Here is a 17,919-nt window from a genome sequence, read left to right as displayed (position 1 = left end):
ACCCTCCACCTCTCCTTCTGAAGCTGGACCATTATGCAGGAAGAAAATGCAAGAGGCAAGAGAGGTCCTGAACCTGTGGCCTAACGCCTGGTTTCCCAAATGCCATTTTTGGGGGTACTACTGTTGGAAGCAGCCTAAATTTGAGACTGTAAACATCATCACCTGAACATTACCACTGTTTCAACCCAATCCCCTCTTCCTTCCCCTCCCTGTCTCACAGCCCTATCACTCCTTAACCCACACTTGTCAGCTGCTTAAACCAAGATCTTAATCACCTATTCTTCATTTTCCAACCCCCTATGCTTTCCCCTTCCCAAACTGGTTCTTCAACCACAATTCCCCAGCTATTGAAGGCACACCCTCTCTCAACAACCCTATTCTCCTTACCTTCCCCACATAACTTTTTTCCCATGGCCTTAGCCAAAACACATGTCCCAGACTAATTCGTTTCCGGTAGGCACATGAGGAGAACAGCAGGGAGGTCTGGGAGCTGCAGACAGCTTCACACATCAAGAAGTTACTGGCCAGTCCCGTGACAGGAGCAGCTGTGTGAAGGCTCTTTTTCTGATTTGTAAAAGATCCTGGATGGAAGCAAAACAAGCAGTTCTTGATAACTGTTTTTGCTTGGCTCATGTGCAACACAATGTGGGAATATCTAGCCTATTGGTTCAGACTTTCATCTGGCGAAGGGCAGTCTTTGTTCCCGTCCTTGATTCTGAGGTTGTGCCTACTTCTTATGCATCAGCTTTGTGCCATATGTATATGCAGGCTCAGGCATGAACTCCCTCCAGGCTGCTCCCTCCTGGCTGAATGCTTAAAATTGTTCTCCTGTGCTGAAAGGTTTGTTGTCTTTGACTTGGGTCCTATGAAAATCCATGAGTTTTATTTGGGTAGCATGTTTAGTACATCAGAGCAAATGTCACTATGAAGTTGGTGCTTGTAGATAACTACTTTCTTGGAGTCATCATTTGCTACTCTCTGGTAATGGTATGCATTCATATGTTAATCCACTCTTAGAGGGCAGTTGTGCCTGCTTATTTTGTAAGCCTTTATCAAATGACAGCAAAATTAATAGTTTGGTTTGTGCCAATTTGATACAAGATGTTTAATATGAAAAGCAAAATATAAATCACTGAAGAGAATTTTGGAACATCACTTATTTCTCTGCAACTAAAATATTTTAATGCTTTTTTTCTGCACTGCTATTGATATCAACATGCAGTCTCTCATTCTCTAGTCTGTAAAATAGAAAAGGTTCTTGGTAAAGAGTGTGTATGTGTACGTACATATGCTGATCGTTTTCCTTGCTGAACTGATCTGGACATGCCATATACTGTATGACATTTCATGAACTGCAAATAAATTTAATGGTTTGGGTTTTAAATCAATCAGTGAATGCCAAGCAGTATAACAGAGATGGGAATGGGAACACGGATTTCTAGGTTGATTCACTTTGCAACTTGTTTAACCGTGACTCAGAAAATGAATTTGAGTTTCACTGTAACAAAGGCAGATGCTATTCTCCAAAGAGATTTTTCTGATTTTGCCATTCTATTTCTTCCTCTCCTCACAGAAACCAGTGGATTTTGATTTCCTTGCATGCTGCAAATTAGCTCTGAAGGAATGGAAAACTTCAACAGAAAACCCTCAGAAGTGTTCTGAGACTCCAGTAAGGGAACTAGAAAAAACAACTTGACTTGCAGAATTTCTCCAGACCCATGACTGAATCTGCTAATGCAACACTAATTTAAGACACCTTTGTATATAAGGTACTATAACTCCTCAGCTCCTTAGCAGCAACTAAAACTCTTGGGTTTTTTTTTGTCCCCCGGTATACATTGGGCAACAGAGAAATCCAATTTCCATTCAGTTGTTCATGAAAACAGCCAGCTACTAAAATATAATGCTTTAAAGGTTTTTTTTTTTGCAACATATTGCAACACAGTTCATTGCCTACAACAGTCCAAGCCAGGCTAGAAAAAAGCATTAAAAAAAAGCATTTGCGGGACAAGGAGGTGATCAGGAGAAGTCAGCATGGATTCACCAAAGGGAAATCATGCTTGACCAATCTGCTAGCCTTCTCAGATGGAATGACTGGCTGGATAGATGAGGGCAGAGCAGTGGATGTTGTCTCCCTGGACTTCAGCAAGGCTTTTGACACTGTCTCCCATCACATCCTCATCGGTAAACTCTCGAAGCGTGGGTTGGGTGAGCGGACAGTGAGGTGGATTGAGAACTGGCTGGATGGCCGAGCTCAGAGGGTTGTGGTGAATGGCGCAGAGTCTAGCTGGAGGCCTGTGTCTAGCAGTGTCCCCCAGGGGTCAGTCCTCGGTCCAGTCTTGTTCAATGTATTCATTGATGCCCTGGAGGAAGGGACAGAGCGCACTCTCAGCAACTTTGCCGATGATACTAAACTGGGGGGAGTGGCTGACACACCAGAAGACTGTGCTGCCATTCAGAGGGACCTGGACAGGCTGGAGAACTGGGCGGAGAGGAACCTCCTGAAGTTCAACATAGGCAAGGGCAGGGTCCTGCACCTGGGGAGGAATAACCCCAGGCACCAGTACAGGCTGGGGGCTGACCTGCTGGAAAGCAGCTCTGCAGAGGAGGACCTGGGAGTCCTGGTGGACAACAAGTTGAGCATGAGGCAGCAGTGTGCCCTTGTGGCCAAGAAGGCCAATGGGATCCTGGGGTGCATTAGGCACAGTGTTGCCAGCAGGTGGAGGGAGGTGATCCTGCCCCTCTCCTCAGCCCTGGGGAGGCCTCACCTGGAGTACTGGGTCCAGTTCTGGGCTCCTCACTACCAGAGAGACATGGCACTACTGGAGAGAGTCCAGCGGAGGGCTACAAAGATGATGAGGGGCCTGGAGCATCTCTCCTCTGAAGAAAGGCTGAGGGAGCTGGGCCTGTTTAGCCTGGAGAAGAGAAGATTGAGAGGCGACCTCATCAGTGTGTACAAGTATCTGGAGGGAGGGTGTCAAGAGGATGAGACGAGACTCTTCTCCGTGGTGCCCAGTGACGGGACAAGAGGCAACGGGCAGAAACTGAACCACAGGAAGTTGCATCTGAACATGAGGAAAAATTTCTTTCCTGTAAAGGTGACAGAGCACTGGCACAGGTTGCCCAGAGAGGAGGTTGTGGAGTCTCCTTCACTGGAGATATTCAAAACCCACCTGGATGTGATCCTGGGCAATATGCTCTAGAAGACCCTGCTTGAGCAGGGGGGTTGGACTAGATGATCTCCAGAGGTCCTTTCTAACCTCAACTGTTCTCTGATTCTGTGATTCTGTGATTAGCAGCCCCTTCACACTTCATTCTTCACTCACAGAGCAGCTGTCTGATTCTACTTGATTGATTACACTGAAGTAGTTACTTGTGCTGGTACCATAAGGGTTTACTACTAAATAGTGAAGCTGTAGGTCTCTTACTAGCACCTTTTCTGCAGACCTAGAAAGTTTCTGCTACAGTTACTCTGGTTGGAGATTTAATTACAATCATGAGGGCTTCAGAACGAAATAAAGGTGTAAGCTTTGTCCTTGCTAGAAAAGACTGTTCCCATTGGCAGATCTTTATAGTCTGGATAGAATACTCTCCAGGAAAAGAGCGTTTTCTCAGTAAAGCTTGTACAAGTCCCTAAGACAAAATAAACTATACATGCAAAGGGCTTTGCACTGAAAAATCCACGTTCTTTTTTAAAAGTGTCAAAATTTGGTCTAAATAAGCTGGTATTTGTCAGGTATACTATGTGTGTTTACGGGCTATTTGGAAGACATAGAGCAATACATACTGTGACTAAGAAAAGATTCAATACAACAGACTTTCTTGTCTGCCTCATGTACAGGTTCAAAATGTTTATGCTGCTATTCCAGAAATCCCAGTTTGATCTCCCTCTGTGTGTGTGTGTATGTGCATAATGCATTGTAGTCTAACACTTATAATTACATTCAGAGCCATCTAAAGACTAGAGTGTAACAATATGCATAAATAGTCTTATACATATGTATTTCTTCCAGATACGAGGATGTTTGTGTTGCTTTACATTACAAGTTTTGCCATCTATACAAGCGAACAACCTCTTCAAAGCCAGTTCAAAGGAGAAAATTACTACACGAGATATATTTGTAGCATACCTGGTTTGCCAGGTCCTGCAGGTCCTCCTGGAGCTAATGGATCCCCAGGGCCACATGGACGTATTGGTCTTCCAGGAAGAGATGGTAGAGATGGCAGGAAGGGAGAAAAAGGTGAAAAAGGGAGTGCAGGTATTGAATATTCATGTAAACTAATGCAGTAGGCCAACAAATTAAGATCGTTCATCACTGTTTCATATAGGTGTGTGGGTGTGTGTGTGTGGGTGTGTGTGTGTGTGTATACATACATACATACACACATACTATATATATATACACACAAAAATACACATATAAAAGATGAATGTGTGTATATGTCTGTGTGTCTGTGTGTATGCATGTATATATAGGGAAATAAAATATTTTTATATATATTTAGATAGGTATATATACTGAAATCTACATATACTGAAATATATGTAAATAAATATAAATGTATAGACTTCCTTGGCTAAATGCTAAAAGTTTGGGGAAAGAAGTATGTGTGGCAGCAGTGGTGTCAAATAATTAGTCTCATTTGTGCCATTACCCTGGAATAAAAGGTTAACAAGTACTTTAGTACACAGTAAAATGCTCAAACGGTAGGAAATATTTTGTGCGTAAGGACCATTATATAGGTAACCATGCTGCTAGCTTTCCCATCAGCAGTGTCAAAACTTCAGTCAGCAATGGAGTGATTATATATAAATTCCTTCAATGATGTGAAAAAATTGCAGATGTATGTAGTTAGTATGTGTAATCAAGAAGTATGACGAAAACTAGGCATATAGAAACAAAAGACTTATAGACAGTAGAGTCTGGCCCCTGTTCCAACATGCCATTCCTTCCACAAAGTCACCAGAAGCATTCTGAAAGTACTTTTGGAATATTTTGAAATTCTGACTTTGTTTTTCTTGTTTGTTCAGACATACACATTAGCCCACACAATCATTTACTGAGATGATCTGTGTAATGATTAACTAACTTAAAATGTTTTTGAAGGTTTAAGAGGGAAGACTGGGCCTTTAGGACCAGCTGGAGAGAAAGGAGACCAAGGTCAGTCTGGTAAAAAAGGACCTGGAGGATTGACTGGTGCCAAAGGTGAAGTAGGTCCAGCTGGACCACCTGGACCTAAGGGAGATAAAGGAGACCGAGGAGAGCCAGGTGCACCAGGGTTCTGTAAGTGTGGAAAGATAGTGCTGAAATCTGCCTTTTCGGTTGGCATCACCACCAGCTACCCAGAGGAAAGATTACCAATTGTATTCAATAAAGTCCTCTTCAATGAGGGTGAACATTACAATCCTTCCACGGGAAAGTTTATATGTGCCATCCCAGGGATTTATTATTTTTCTTATGATATCACCTTAGCAAATAAGCATCTTGCAATTGGGCTCGTTCATAATGGAAAGTACCGGATAAAGACATTTGATGCGAACACAGGAAACCATGATGTAGCATCTGGATCCACAGTGATCTACCTTCAGCCAGAAGATGAAGTGTGGCTTGAGATCTTCTACACTGACCAGAATGGTCTCTTTTCAGATCCAACATGGGCAGACAGTTTGTTTTCTGGATTCCTCTTATATGTTGATACAGATTATCTTGATGCTTTATCAGACGAAGACGAGCTCTGAAGTGGATGATGTCAAATCACATCCAAACTGGACAGTCCGAAGGAGGATTTTATCTGGCCAGCCATAGGAGACAAACAGAAATAATATGGGAGTTGATTTTTGCTTTGACATGAACCAAATTCAGAAGTTCAGAAGAATGCTTCTAGAATCTAAATTGGATTCTTTACCAAACAGCAGGGATAACAAAAGGAACAAAGGGGAACAAAAGGAATAATTAATAAAAGACTGCATCACTCCAAGACTGACTCTTCTTGAAAGTTACATTTATAATACTATTTAAGCAAATTTAAGATAATGTACATTTTTATATGTAAAATATATCAAGTTGAAATTTAGAATGGATATTTTCTATATGATATTAAAATAAAATTGAACAATTGACAGATATATCATCTTTGGTAATTTTAAGATGGGAAAGACATTAAAAATAGACAAAACACTGATTTAGAAAATGGAAAGCAAAAAAATAGGAATAGCTGCTCCAGAATTCACCCAAACAGGTCACAAGCACAACGCATCTGATATTTATACCAACAAAAGATATTCAGTGTTAGCCCACCTCCTAAATCATGCAGACCTTTACCGGCTGAGGACTGCCCCATGACAGGGATAAAAGAACAAAATAAAGGTATTAAACATATAAAATAGCTTAAAACTGTCTGGGAGAACTGAAAACTTGCAGAGACAATCAGTGTCCAATGTGGGTATTTTCAATTCAACTTCAAGAGGATTCACTATTTCTCCAGTATTATTCGGTATTTTTCTGAAAAATGTGGAAGAAAATACAAACTTTTTGCTTACAAAATTTATGGGTGCCAATAAAACGATAGAACAGTAACCAGTAATGAGGATGAATTATATAGAACAAATTGAGTCACACAAGCAATTTAGGCGTGTATTCTAACACGGCCGAATGCAATACAATGAATACAAGTCATAGACAAGATGAAGGACTGCAGAAATTCATTGACCTTGGAAAAGGTACATGACCCATCACGGATAATCAGCTAAAGATGAGTCATCAGAGTAGGCTGTTGCTGCAGGACTTTGGCGCTACGATCAGTGAAATTACACATCTGTGGAATTACATAACAAGAAGGAATAGGGAGTAGTATTACTTATGAAACTGTTACTCATGTCAACATTTCAAAAAGTTAATGGAAAATTGAAAAAAAAAGATCGCAATTCTGGCCACGTGGGTTACCCGAGAGACCTAAGAAGGTCAATTCATTTTTCCTGTCAGTGGGAAGGTTAAGAGGTGATTTGATTGCAGTCCGTAGGTACCCGTCCAGTGATAAAATTTCTGGTAGTAGCTGGCACTTCATGCCATCAGAAAACAAGATCCAACAGTGAGAGACTGTATAAATTCCCATTGGAAACAAGACACATGTTTTGCCAGTGGTGGTAATCAATCGTTGTAAAAAGCACCTAGGAACATCACGAGTTCTTCGGCACTCAATACCTGTAAGTCAAGATTAGAAGTCTTTAACTGAGTGTTTAGAGATGTAGTTACTCCACAAGAAATTGCAATTTTATTGATTTTATTTTATTAGTCTCAGGTTTACAGAAGCCTGTTATTTCTAACAGTTATTCAGATAGTTTCAAATGCTATCTGGTCCTTGTTATACAACACCTACTCCCACTTTGTTGATGACTCACAAAGGGATGAATTTCTGTTTTTTTCTGTGTACTTGATTTAATTAAGAAAATTACAACCAAATAAAATTGCACAAAATATTGTTGACATTGCAATACGAGGAAATGTTAGCACTACAGTTATGTATGGAACATTAATCTGTGCTCATTGTATCTGTCCTCTCATTTCCCCAGCTATACAGATATGCACTAACATGCATGTCTTTGGGTACGACTGCTGCTTTACGCAGTGAATAGGTGTAAAGTTCTGTCCACAAATCAAAGAACAAGCAATACTTGTACAATTTTTATTTTATTGGACAGTGGAAGATGGAAGTGGATCATTTTCCAGCCAGACATCTAATTTATTAGTATTATACAAGGGCTGCTTCCTGTGAAAATATAAAGAGAACACTTACAGATTCGGTTTATCATTGTAATCTCTAATCATGTGTACATCTGTAAATTAAGCACAAAATGCTCCTTAATCATCATTTCTACAACAATGATTTATGCCAATTCTTCAGAGCTATCAGTGACTTTACAAAGCAAAAAGAAGGACTATCAGGAGTGCCCAGAGCTGCCTGCAGTGAAACATCATAGGACATAACTGACAAGCATATTGGGCCCATAACTCCCACGAAGCATGATTCAATGGATGCACGATTGGACATACAATGTGTACATTGTGCAACAAAAGCAATTAATAAAAGCATTTAGTCATATATTTATTTTAACTAAAAAAAATGAAAATTGGTTTACAACATCTGGCTCAGCAGAAAGTTTATATTAAGAGTAACAACTCAATCTTTATTACGGGGAAAATTTAAAAATGCTTCAAACCTTCGAGTTAGAAAATTTCCTATAAAGTAATACTTAAGAAAAGAGTGTGACTGGTTTTCTTTGGACGATGCAGGAACATATTTGGTAGTTAGCATAAATTTGGCAATTTTTAGACAAAACTGATTCGTGAACATTAAATAGAGAAAAAATAGGGCTTTATAATGAAAGGTTACTGGTTGCAATCCTAACTAAAAGCAAGCTGCTTCCCTGCAATAATCTTGTAAAAGTGAATGAAATAAATATAAAAGATGTGCTTTAACCACACCTATGTTGAAAATTACTTCATGGGAATAAGTAAATCAAGAGTTACTGCCTCTTTCTACTTGATAATTTTAGATTTATGTTCGTACAATCATTGAAAAGTCATTTTAGGTTCCCTAACTTTTCCCATTTGGATTATGCAGTTTTTTGAGTGGCCTAATATTTTGGCACAAACTGTTGGAAACCAAAAAAAATCTGTTAAATTATTCCTCTAGGTTTTGGCAAGAAGAATGTCTTTTCCACATGTATGGACAATATACATATACATATGTATATACACACACACACATACACGTACATACATACATACATACATACAAGTAGCATGTATCCCTTCCCTCATTTGGGAAGTCAAGACACTATCCTGAGGTAAATCCTCGTTACCCCTGTTGTTTCACTTGAAAGTAGATAATTTTGATGGCATGCTGTGTCACTAGGTGTATTCATCTGCCTAAATATGAATTTATATCAAAAATATCTTGGGCTAGAGTCCAGGATAACTGCATCCTCTATTTGCATCCTAGGTGAGGTGTTTGGTTTGGTTTGGCTTCATAACCAATGAACCATAGTCATGCTGTAGGATAAAAAACAGCAGAATCTCTTTGGCATTAAAGTTGAAGTTAATCAAAGATTTCTACATAGTTTATACAGCATTCTGCACATGCCACAGTGTCATATAAAATTAGGCATCTGGACTAAGTAAGTTATCTAGACTTTCTCTACAGTGAGAAGAGAGAAATCAGTATTAGCAGGGAATAATCCGAGGGGGAAAGCATGACTTTGTTGCCGCACCAGCTCTTGGGCTTTCTGGGCAAGGCAGCAAGAATTCATACAAACCTGAGACTGCCGGGAAATCATCCAACAACATTAAGATTCATGTTCTTGAGATTCCTAAGGAAAAAATATATATTTACTTGGGAGATATGTGTGCAAATATACATAAGTAAACAACAAAGTTCTTTCAAACAAAATACTCCCCAAACCTTTTTTTCTTCCAGACATTCTTTATATGTTATAGAGTGACAAGAAAGATCAGTCCCATGTTCCATTGCTGAACATTTTTAACCTAGATACCTAATTAAACATTTTAAATGCACTAGAAACTCCATCTTCAAATAGTTACGGGTATGTTAATTTCAGTTAAATACCTTCTTTTTCTTCACTACTGGTATTCAAATCCATATGGTTTATGCTGCTATACAAATTTTTCAGGCAGCGATATATAAAATTAGTCCTGAAGAGTTATTTACAATGTTCAGACAACATAGAGGAAAAAAGTACCAATAGAAATAAGTATTGAAAAAGTAACCTACATTCTTCAAATCTTTTTAACTCTACCTAATAGCATTCATGTGTTTTTATGATAGGTGAAAATATAAAAATCTGACAAGCAGCTGGTTTTGTCCCCTACTGTCTGTTTCACTAGTTGGTGCTGTTTGTATAATACTTCCTTTTTATCTGCCTTCCACAGGTCACCCACTAAGTTCAGTTCATATTTATTCACTAACACATTTATTGAAACACTCACTTTTTACTAACAGGTTTAATTTACCCACTGGCATTTATTTTATATTCAGGTTAACTAAATCAGCATTGTACTACCAATTTGGTAAGTAGGAACTTGTTTTAAATGGCAATTTGGCATACTTTATATATGTATTTCAGTAGGTGATGAACTCCATCCAAGAAAAAACACATTAGAGTAAGCAGGAAATTAACATAGTTGAGAAAGGAATATATTACAATGGGCTGCTGCTATTTCACCTGCTGAGTTGCACCTGCACGGTTTCATTTCACTGGTATATCTTTCTCAAGGAGTAAATATATTTTTGAAGAAGCATTTTATTTGTTTCGGTATAAACTATTTAGACTTCAGCTTACAGAACGCTGAGAGGTAATATTCATTTCAGTGTATTCACTTAAGTCAACATTGCCAGCTGGGGCTATATCAGTGTTTCTGACATATCAGAGGCACAATTCTTCCTCATACGGGCATGAAAAAATTCTGTGTACTTTAAGGAAGTTCTCAGTGTCTGATACTTGATTTTGCCTTTTTTATACATCGTACCAACTCATGAGAGTTATTACCTAAAGCAAAAGAAAAATTAAGTACACCAATTATACATTGATATTGACGATAATACCTACAGTTTAGTAGTACATACGTTACAAAAAAAGGTATTTTGAACTATTTGGTATATGGCTTATAACCCTCAATTCTGAGTATAATTACTTTGGTATGGTCCAGCCTCTACCTGATGGGGGCTGGAAGGAAACTTTTTCCTAGATGTAGATTGTTCCTGAAGCAGCAAATATTAGCATGAAGTTCATCTGACTGCAGTCTCTAAAAGATCAGTGCGTAGGTTAAGCCAGTTGTTAGCTCTCCTGTCATCACTGCAAAGATACGGACAACTATACTAGAGAACTACTTTAAGACAAAAAATCTGGAGGTACCTGCCTTCTTGCATTAATAGTGAGGGACACCAAATTGACTAGCTTAGGTTAGAATTTAACTTTGAGATGGCAAAAGTTAAATAAGATTTCTGCTCTTGGAGAGCAACCTGCTAAGTGGGAAAAGTGGCTTAATTTAGTATGGCAAATTACACGCCTTATAACTAAAAAGAAAGCTTGGATTGACCAGCAGAACACGGAATCACCCTTACAAAGATGCAAGGGACCTCTTGTCACAGCACCTGTCAAGTACTGCTCAAGTTCCTCCTGGGACACCTTCAATTGCATTAACTTGGCTATCCTCCAGAATATTATTACAGTTTATTAAGGCGGGCTAGATAATCTTTTCATGTCGCCAAATTCAACACATTCAAGTATATAGAAAATACCTGACTTTCAAAGGAGACTTAATTTGAGGTGTAGGAAACCTAAATATATCCTAGAATGTTTCTGCATACACCAAGGAAATGACAAATTTGTTTCTTTTCAAATTTAAAGCACCTGTCAGAATCCTAGACACAATACAAAATATTCACAAAAATCACCTTGTTAATGTAGTGTTAACAAAGGAACAAAACCTTTGAATTCTTGAAAAAGGGATAAATGAGTTCAGAATCATGTTCAGAATGCTCCAGAAGTGACCTCTTGGCAAGAGTAGGTAAGATTTCTAGAACTGAGTAAAGTGTATAAAGAATAACGTACTTTGTGACTTTTTAGCACCCACAGAGCTAATGGCACCCACTAGCACTTTCCGCAGCGTACGGTGGAAAGGATTTAAAACTTTGAGTTGAAAAACAGTCTCTTTAATCATCGGAAAAACTAGTCTGCCACTGATGCTGATGTCCAAGCGGCAGCTTTGCTCCTCTCCAGCACCACCTGTAGTCACCTATATTCTGTCAGATGTTCTGGTAATGAGCAGTGATTTCTTTTTCTTCTCTGACAAATCTGAGGGCATTTTATTGTGATTTTCTATCATGTTGGAGCAAGGTGCAATCAGTTAAAGAAAATCAAGATGAGCACAATTTGCTCCCCCTTGGTTATCTATCTCCCTGAAATTGGGATCATTTTAGAGCTGCATATACTAGCTCTTCTAAGAATGCAGCAACATGTCCTCATATTTTGTAGATGCTGTATGGATGTCGTAAGAATTGGAATTTTGCTTCTGTTTCCATTTGTTGTTACAGGATTTGGCTTTGATTCTGCAGGATAAAAGAGCTGTACATGGCATTCCTGACCTTACTTTATCCTTGCAAACTGAAAATAAACTCTATCCTTTGTTGCTTGCTATTCATCTTAAAACTGCTCTCCCTCAGGTCATCGGGCCGGCAATCCCTGTGCCATAGGCAGGACAGGGTGGCCGCATGTCCCAGAGGGCGAGGACGCGGACAAAGCGTGTGACAGCTCTCCCGCGAGCGAGGGAGGGCGAGGGAGGGGAAGCCCAGCCCGCCTCCAGCCCTCGCTCCCTGGGCTGCCTCTTTTTGGGCAGCTGGCCCCGGGGGTCTCCCATCCCTGCAGCAAGAGGTGTGGGAACGGGGCAGAGGCAGCGTGGCGGCCGCCAGCCTAGCGGCACAGCTGCAACTGCTGGTTATTGAGGACCAGCATTATGATTTTGCTTCGCCCCATGGTTTGTTGCATAGTTTGTTTGTCTGCTCTGCCTGTGCCAAAGGTCATCCTGGGCTGTCATTAGCAAAATAACAGCTTATGCCTAAGCGAGTGACAGTGTTACACCTAACAAAGTCGAGACAGCTCATTCAGAGCACGACATCTGCTGTCCAGGGTAATCAGACATTGGCCTTGCTGTTGTTTTTATAATACTGGCTGAAATAAATGTGTTGAACCTAGCTCCGGGAAACGTATGTGGTTTGAATTCTGTATTTCTCCTGTGAGTACAGCCATTGTACTGACGTGTTTTTTACGTAGCTCTCCATCCTGCTAGGCAAAGGTCCCCCACTGCTCCTCCAGGGTAGTGTAGTGATGTTCCTTATGTAACGCTATTCATATTTGTCCATCATTTAAATTGTTTGCATAACTGTTTCTGAAACTAGAATAAATTGTTGGGAAGCAGACTTATTAGCAAAACAAGATGTTTAATGTGATTCATTGCCAAAACCCTATATGAAGGCTCACCCACTGGATCACTTCCACGGTGATACAGTGAAGCTCAGCAGGCACTGGAGGCTCACTGCTGCGTATGTGCATGTGCCGCACCAAACCGCTCTCCTGATCACATTCCTCTCCCCTTCTTGTAATCTGTTGGCACGTAAGGTGTTTCCTAGCCGTGATAGTTCCTCTCTGCAAATTAAAAACGCTTACACCCAATCTTTTCTCTACTGTGACTGTTTGCTTCTTCCCATGAACCCCTTTTTGATAACAACAGTACTCAGAAATAGGAAACAACTTAGCCACCTCTTTTCATGTCACTTTAGGTACTAAAACTTTGCAGTAATGGACCTGCAGATGTTACGAAGGGGCAAGGATAACCAGGTCTAATAACAGCTCCATTTGGTATCAGCAATAACATTTATTCCGTTCATAAGGAAGATATTAATACAAATGTTTAGATAAGAAATTACTGTTCACCAAATTCAGTGCAGCAAAAAAGACCCTCTCTATACTTGATAGGAATAGTATCAATTACTTTGTACCTGTAAAAGTTAGGAATTGTATACAAGTCCACATTTCTACAAACTATCTGGAACTGCTAAGATACTCCTTCCACTGCTAGTATCTAGGTAAGATGGTTGTGAGCACTCAACAAGCAGATAACCCATCCCTCCACTGCTTCTCTAGCCAGGGGTGTCAGGGATTGTATTTCCCGTTAAGCAGCCTCTAGAGAAATCTGAATGAAACCTTGATACCCTTCTTTTATTCTGCTATGGAAGTAATATAATACAGTAAAAACTTTAAAAATAAGAAGTCCTATCATTTGTCTTACTTACTACTTTGGTTTCATGGTCTTCCTCCTCCAAAGTCAGATCATTTAGAGATACCTTTTTAGTCTTGATGTGGTAAAAAGCCTGTCTTGGCAAAGTGCAGCTGCTGAAAGCTTATACTTCTTTTTTTTTTTTCCAGTGTGCTATGTTTCCTGTGACTTTTCCCAAAAATTACAGGCTAAGAAGTTTGCTGAGACTTATGTTGATCCGTTAGGATCGTCTGTAAACAATAGGATACAGCTGTCTTCTTGATACAATTTGGGTTAATATTCTTTCTGAATATTTTAATGCATTGGAAAACAGAGATAGCACTTGAAAAACTGCTGGATAGTAACTTTACTTGAAGTAAAGTCCACTTTAAGGATTTATCCTTACATCATTAATGTCAGGGTTGAAATTCAGACTGAAATTCATCCAAGTAAATTTTGCTTATCTGAATGTTGGCATGTAGTCTAAACTAGGGGTCTACTATCACCCTGTAGTCAGCAGGGGGAGGTATGCTCCTCAGCAAACAATTTACATTCAGGAATATATAACTTAATTGCTTTGAATCTTACATGTCCCATGGATAGCATATGCTTCTCCTCTGGTTACAGAGGAAGTATAGAGAAATCAGCCAGATAATTTAGCAGAGCTAGGTCCTTAAAGTTAGGAAGAGTGACTATTTTTATTGTATTTCAGTCAGAAATAATCATTTCCGATCCTGCAAAAATATACAATGCATATTCTTTTCCAAGTTACTGCAGTAATTGAAATGTGTAGATGTTTGCAGAAGCTTTAAGCGCTTCCTCTTCCCTATGCTTTATTCATGACTTTCTCACTCCCTTTTCCTTTAGAAAAATAGTTTATAAAAAAGACATTTTCCAGGGTTTTTTTTTTCAGTGGCTTATGGGAGGGAATCTGACTCTTTCTCTTTAAAAAGGAAGGCCAGTGGTTTCCTTACAGCCTGTTGCTAGGCTGAGAGTGTTTGTGGCTGGCTGTTGTCTGTAGTCCTGGAGCTGCTGCATAAGAAAACCCAGGTAGGAAACAAATGCTTTCTTTTAGACCTCTTTAAATACCACTGTGTTTTCCTTGCTTTCATGCATGAGGCCGATTTAAGAATCCAAAATCTTCAAAATTATTTTTCACACATTTTCAAAGTAATCTTTTTTTTCAAAGAGAAGTTAGAGAAACTTCACTGTACTTCTGTTTTCAGTTTTAAGTGCTTTAGAAACAACCTCTGAGCTGAGAGAGAGCTTTATAGTTCTTACATTCAGTTGTTTATTACATTTTTAAATGCCTGCTGTAGTATTTGCTTTCAAGAAATGCTAGAAAATTGTTAAAGACAGTGGCTATACTGGTCTTCACCTATGTTGTGGCATTTTCCATTTACATGTGCCTGTAAGATAAGACTGTTTAAATCTGTTATGTAAATGCTTGATATGAAAAAGACTTCTGTGCTGAGTAATAAAAATGCTGCAGATTCTTGCAGTGCGGTATTTTCTCTGCCACGAGGATGGCATTTGATGAGACTTGCACGCAGCAAGGAAACATTCCAATTTTCAGCCATGTCCTTCTTCACACTAGTGCAACATACTTACAGAGGGAACTGGTACTGAGATGAATACAAAGGTGGTTTGGCACATAGTCACATCTGTCTAACGAAAACACTTGCTCAGGGCAAGTTCCTCACTGTGCTAGTCAGGGAAGCTGTCTGGCAACCTGAAAATCCTTTGGGCCTAGTAGCTGGTAAGTACTAATCCTTAGGCAGGAGATAATGCAATTATTTACCACCTTCCTACATCCTCCATTGGCTCCTCCTCCATTTTTTAGGCACCTCCTAAAAGATAAAGAGGAGTTTGAAGACCAGCCTTGCCTGGCCTGAAAACATTATTTGAAGTAAGAGTGAAAGAGCCTTTACATGCCCAGTACTAAAAAGGATGGAGAAACCAAGGATGACCTGTGTCGGCCTCCGTTAGCCCTCTGGCTAACGGAGAGATTCAGCCAGATATGAAAACATGTCTCATATGTCTCAATCCTGTGAGTCCTTTCATGGGAATTTTGAAATCCAGACTAAATTATGCTGCTGTGAGTCATTTTTAGATTAGTAAATCAACACTTGGATTTTGCACTAGTGCAGCTATGGTGGTGCAGGCCAAAGGCACTTCCCTGTTGATTAAAGGTAATGCAGTGCAGTACAAGAAACTGAAACAATAGTAGTAATGAATTGAGTTGTACCAATTTAACTAAAAAATTCTTCGAATGTTTGTAATCAACTACAACTTCCTGGTGTATATAAAATCATAGTAATTTGATGGATTTCAGACTTGGTAAACATGAAATGTCAAGCAAGCCCAATGCTGAGAGAGAAGAAAGGGATTGAACATGTCTCTGACATCTGAATTTCTGTGAATCTGCTCTCTGGTCAGGAGACTTTATGGACTCTGGGTGGGTTATTTATAAAAAAACATGCAACAGGTGACCTTCATATAGTGGCTCACTTTATTCACTGTTATATAGAATTATTAAATAAACTGACACATGTATTTTGAATTACTCAGTTTTCAAAAAAATAGCATTTTTTTAAACTATTAAGACTACATGTTAAATGGTACATCATTTGAGTGTTCAGGGTGCACAGGTCACATGGAATGATCAGTGTGCACACAGTAAAGTGTCTCTGACTGTAAAATAACTGCTCACAGTTTCTGTGTTTTGGTTCTGCCAGCCAGGTGTGAGCTACTGAATAGATGGACTGCAGTGAAGAATCCCGGATGATAATCATGGAGGTTAGTGTCCCCTTAGTTGAGACAAAACCGTTTTAACATCATTTCTCAGTGAGAGTGACAGGGATTTTTTGCATACGTAACTGACCTATAAGACGTTTTAGTGTTACTAAAATTACCTTATATGCTCTTGTTGTTCCCTAGCTCTGTACAGTGAGTACTAATTAACAGAGGCTTGTATAATTATTATATTTCTGGGCAAATACATTATAATCATAACCACATGGTGTGAAATATACACTTTTTATATACATTGCTATTGTTTCACATTGGTGTAACATATTGGCTGGATTAAATTATTAGTGAAATGTATTTTAAGCTCGAGTGCGTTATAAGAACAGGAGGTTACTAATCAGTAGAGCTACTTTTTTAGTTGGGCAACTGCATTTGTGTTTAAACTGTGCCTAGAGAAGCATGTTATGTCATGGCCAAACAGGTAGCTGACAGGAGGAGATGAAATGAAAAAATGCTCTAGAGATGACCTTCGGCTTTAACCCTGCTAATCCTTACTACCCTCCACACATTTGCGTAACTTCAGCCACGTGTCACGAGTTTCAGGACTGGGGCCTGCAAACGACATCAGTGAAATACAGACAGGCAAAACTGCTTAAATCGCAGCACTTGATAAGAGTAACAGATGACTTCTGTGGGCCGGGAGAGGGGCCCAGTCTGCGGCCCACAGCACAACTCCCTCTCTCTGAAAGGATTTCCTGGATGAGGACGCTGCCCAGGTTGAAAGGCTGAAGCGGACCTTGACAGCCCACAGGCACCGAAGAAGAAAACCGGTGAGGGTGTTCATTTGTTCATTTGCGACGGGCGGCTCCGCAGCGCCAGCAGCCGCCGGCCCGCCGCCGTGGGCCGCCCTCAGCGCGCCGCACGCGGCCGCGCATGCGCAAGCGGCCTCGGGCGCGGCGCACGCGCGCTCCCGCCCGCCCCCTCCGCCGCAGGCTCGGGGGACCCCCACGGGGCCGGGTCAGCGGCAGGTCGCGGCTCTCGCCGTCTTTCCCCCGCTCCCCTCACCCCCATCCTACTCATGCGTTCTCCTGCTCCGTCTCTGCCCCACTGCAGCTGCGGGAAGCTGACGGTGCCCCCGAGCTTTCGCCGCCGCCGCCGCCGCCGCCGGAAGGGAGCCGCGCCAGCATGGCGGCCGCTCCGCCGCCGCGCGGTGAGTCACCGTCCAACGGCTGCGGCGCGGCGGGAGGGGCGGGGCGGAGCGGCGGGAGGGGCCGCCGGGCGGCCGGGGCCCGCAACGGCTGTGGGCGTCCCTGCAGAGCCTGATGAGTTTGGTGGA

The 17,919-nt window shown here is 40.6% G+C and overlaps 2 protein-coding genes and 1 long non-coding RNA gene across 8 annotated transcripts in view; 2 read left to right on the top strand and 1 right to left on the bottom strand.

The window, feature by feature from the left end:
* C1QTNF7 (C1q and TNF related 7) overlaps window positions 1–5,740 on the top strand; it is a 33,920-nt gene extending 28,180 nt beyond the window's left edge. The window contains exons 2-4 of one of the 2 annotated variants that reach the window (XM_009673260.2): window positions 1,574–1,769; window positions 4,014–4,259; window positions 5,109–5,740. In XM_009673260.2, the coding sequence (XP_009671555.2) occupies window positions 4,022–4,259; window positions 5,109–5,740 (870 nt within the window). In that variant the 5' untranslated portion in view covers window positions 1,574–1,769; window positions 4,014–4,021. Of the gene's footprint in view, window positions 1–1,573; window positions 1,770–1,958; window positions 2,185–4,013; window positions 4,260–5,108 lie in introns of those variants that run through there. The other variant, XM_009673263.2, reaches the window with a different exon arrangement.
* Window positions 5,421–17,810, bottom strand: LOC138067234 (uncharacterized). Its single transcript, XR_011141095.1, has 4 exons — window positions 17,660–17,810; window positions 9,317–9,370; window positions 6,945–7,202; window positions 5,421–5,793 (listed from the first exon to the last, which is right to left on the bottom strand). It is a non-coding gene; the product is annotated as an uncharacterized lncRNA (long non-coding RNA).
* The window catches only part of CC2D2A (coiled-coil and C2 domain containing 2A), a 66,827-nt gene continuing 63,714 nt past the window's right edge, over window positions 14,807–17,919 (top strand). For 2 of the 5 annotated variants that reach the window (XM_068943341.1, XM_068943340.1), the window contains exons 1-4: window positions 14,807–14,882; window positions 16,571–16,631; window positions 17,333–17,413; window positions 17,697–17,793. In XM_068943341.1, the coding sequence (XP_068799442.1) occupies window positions 16,593–16,631; window positions 17,333–17,413; window positions 17,697–17,793 (217 nt within the window). In that variant the 5' untranslated portion in view covers window positions 14,807–14,882; window positions 16,571–16,592. Of the gene's footprint in view, window positions 14,883–16,570; window positions 16,632–17,146; window positions 17,414–17,522; window positions 17,794–17,919 lie in introns of those variants that run through there. The other 3 variants (XM_068943345.1, XM_068943343.1, XM_068943344.1) reach the window with 2 other exon arrangements.

The sequence above is a fragment of the Struthio camelus genome, chromosome 4 (assembly GCF_040807025.1).
Source record: "Struthio camelus isolate bStrCam1 chromosome 4, bStrCam1.hap1, whole genome shotgun sequence".
NCBI classification, from domain to species: Eukaryota; Metazoa; Chordata; class Aves; order Struthioniformes; family Struthionidae; genus Struthio; species Struthio camelus.
Note: the sequence above shows the minus strand (reverse complement) of the source record. Positions and strands in the feature narration are given on the sequence as shown.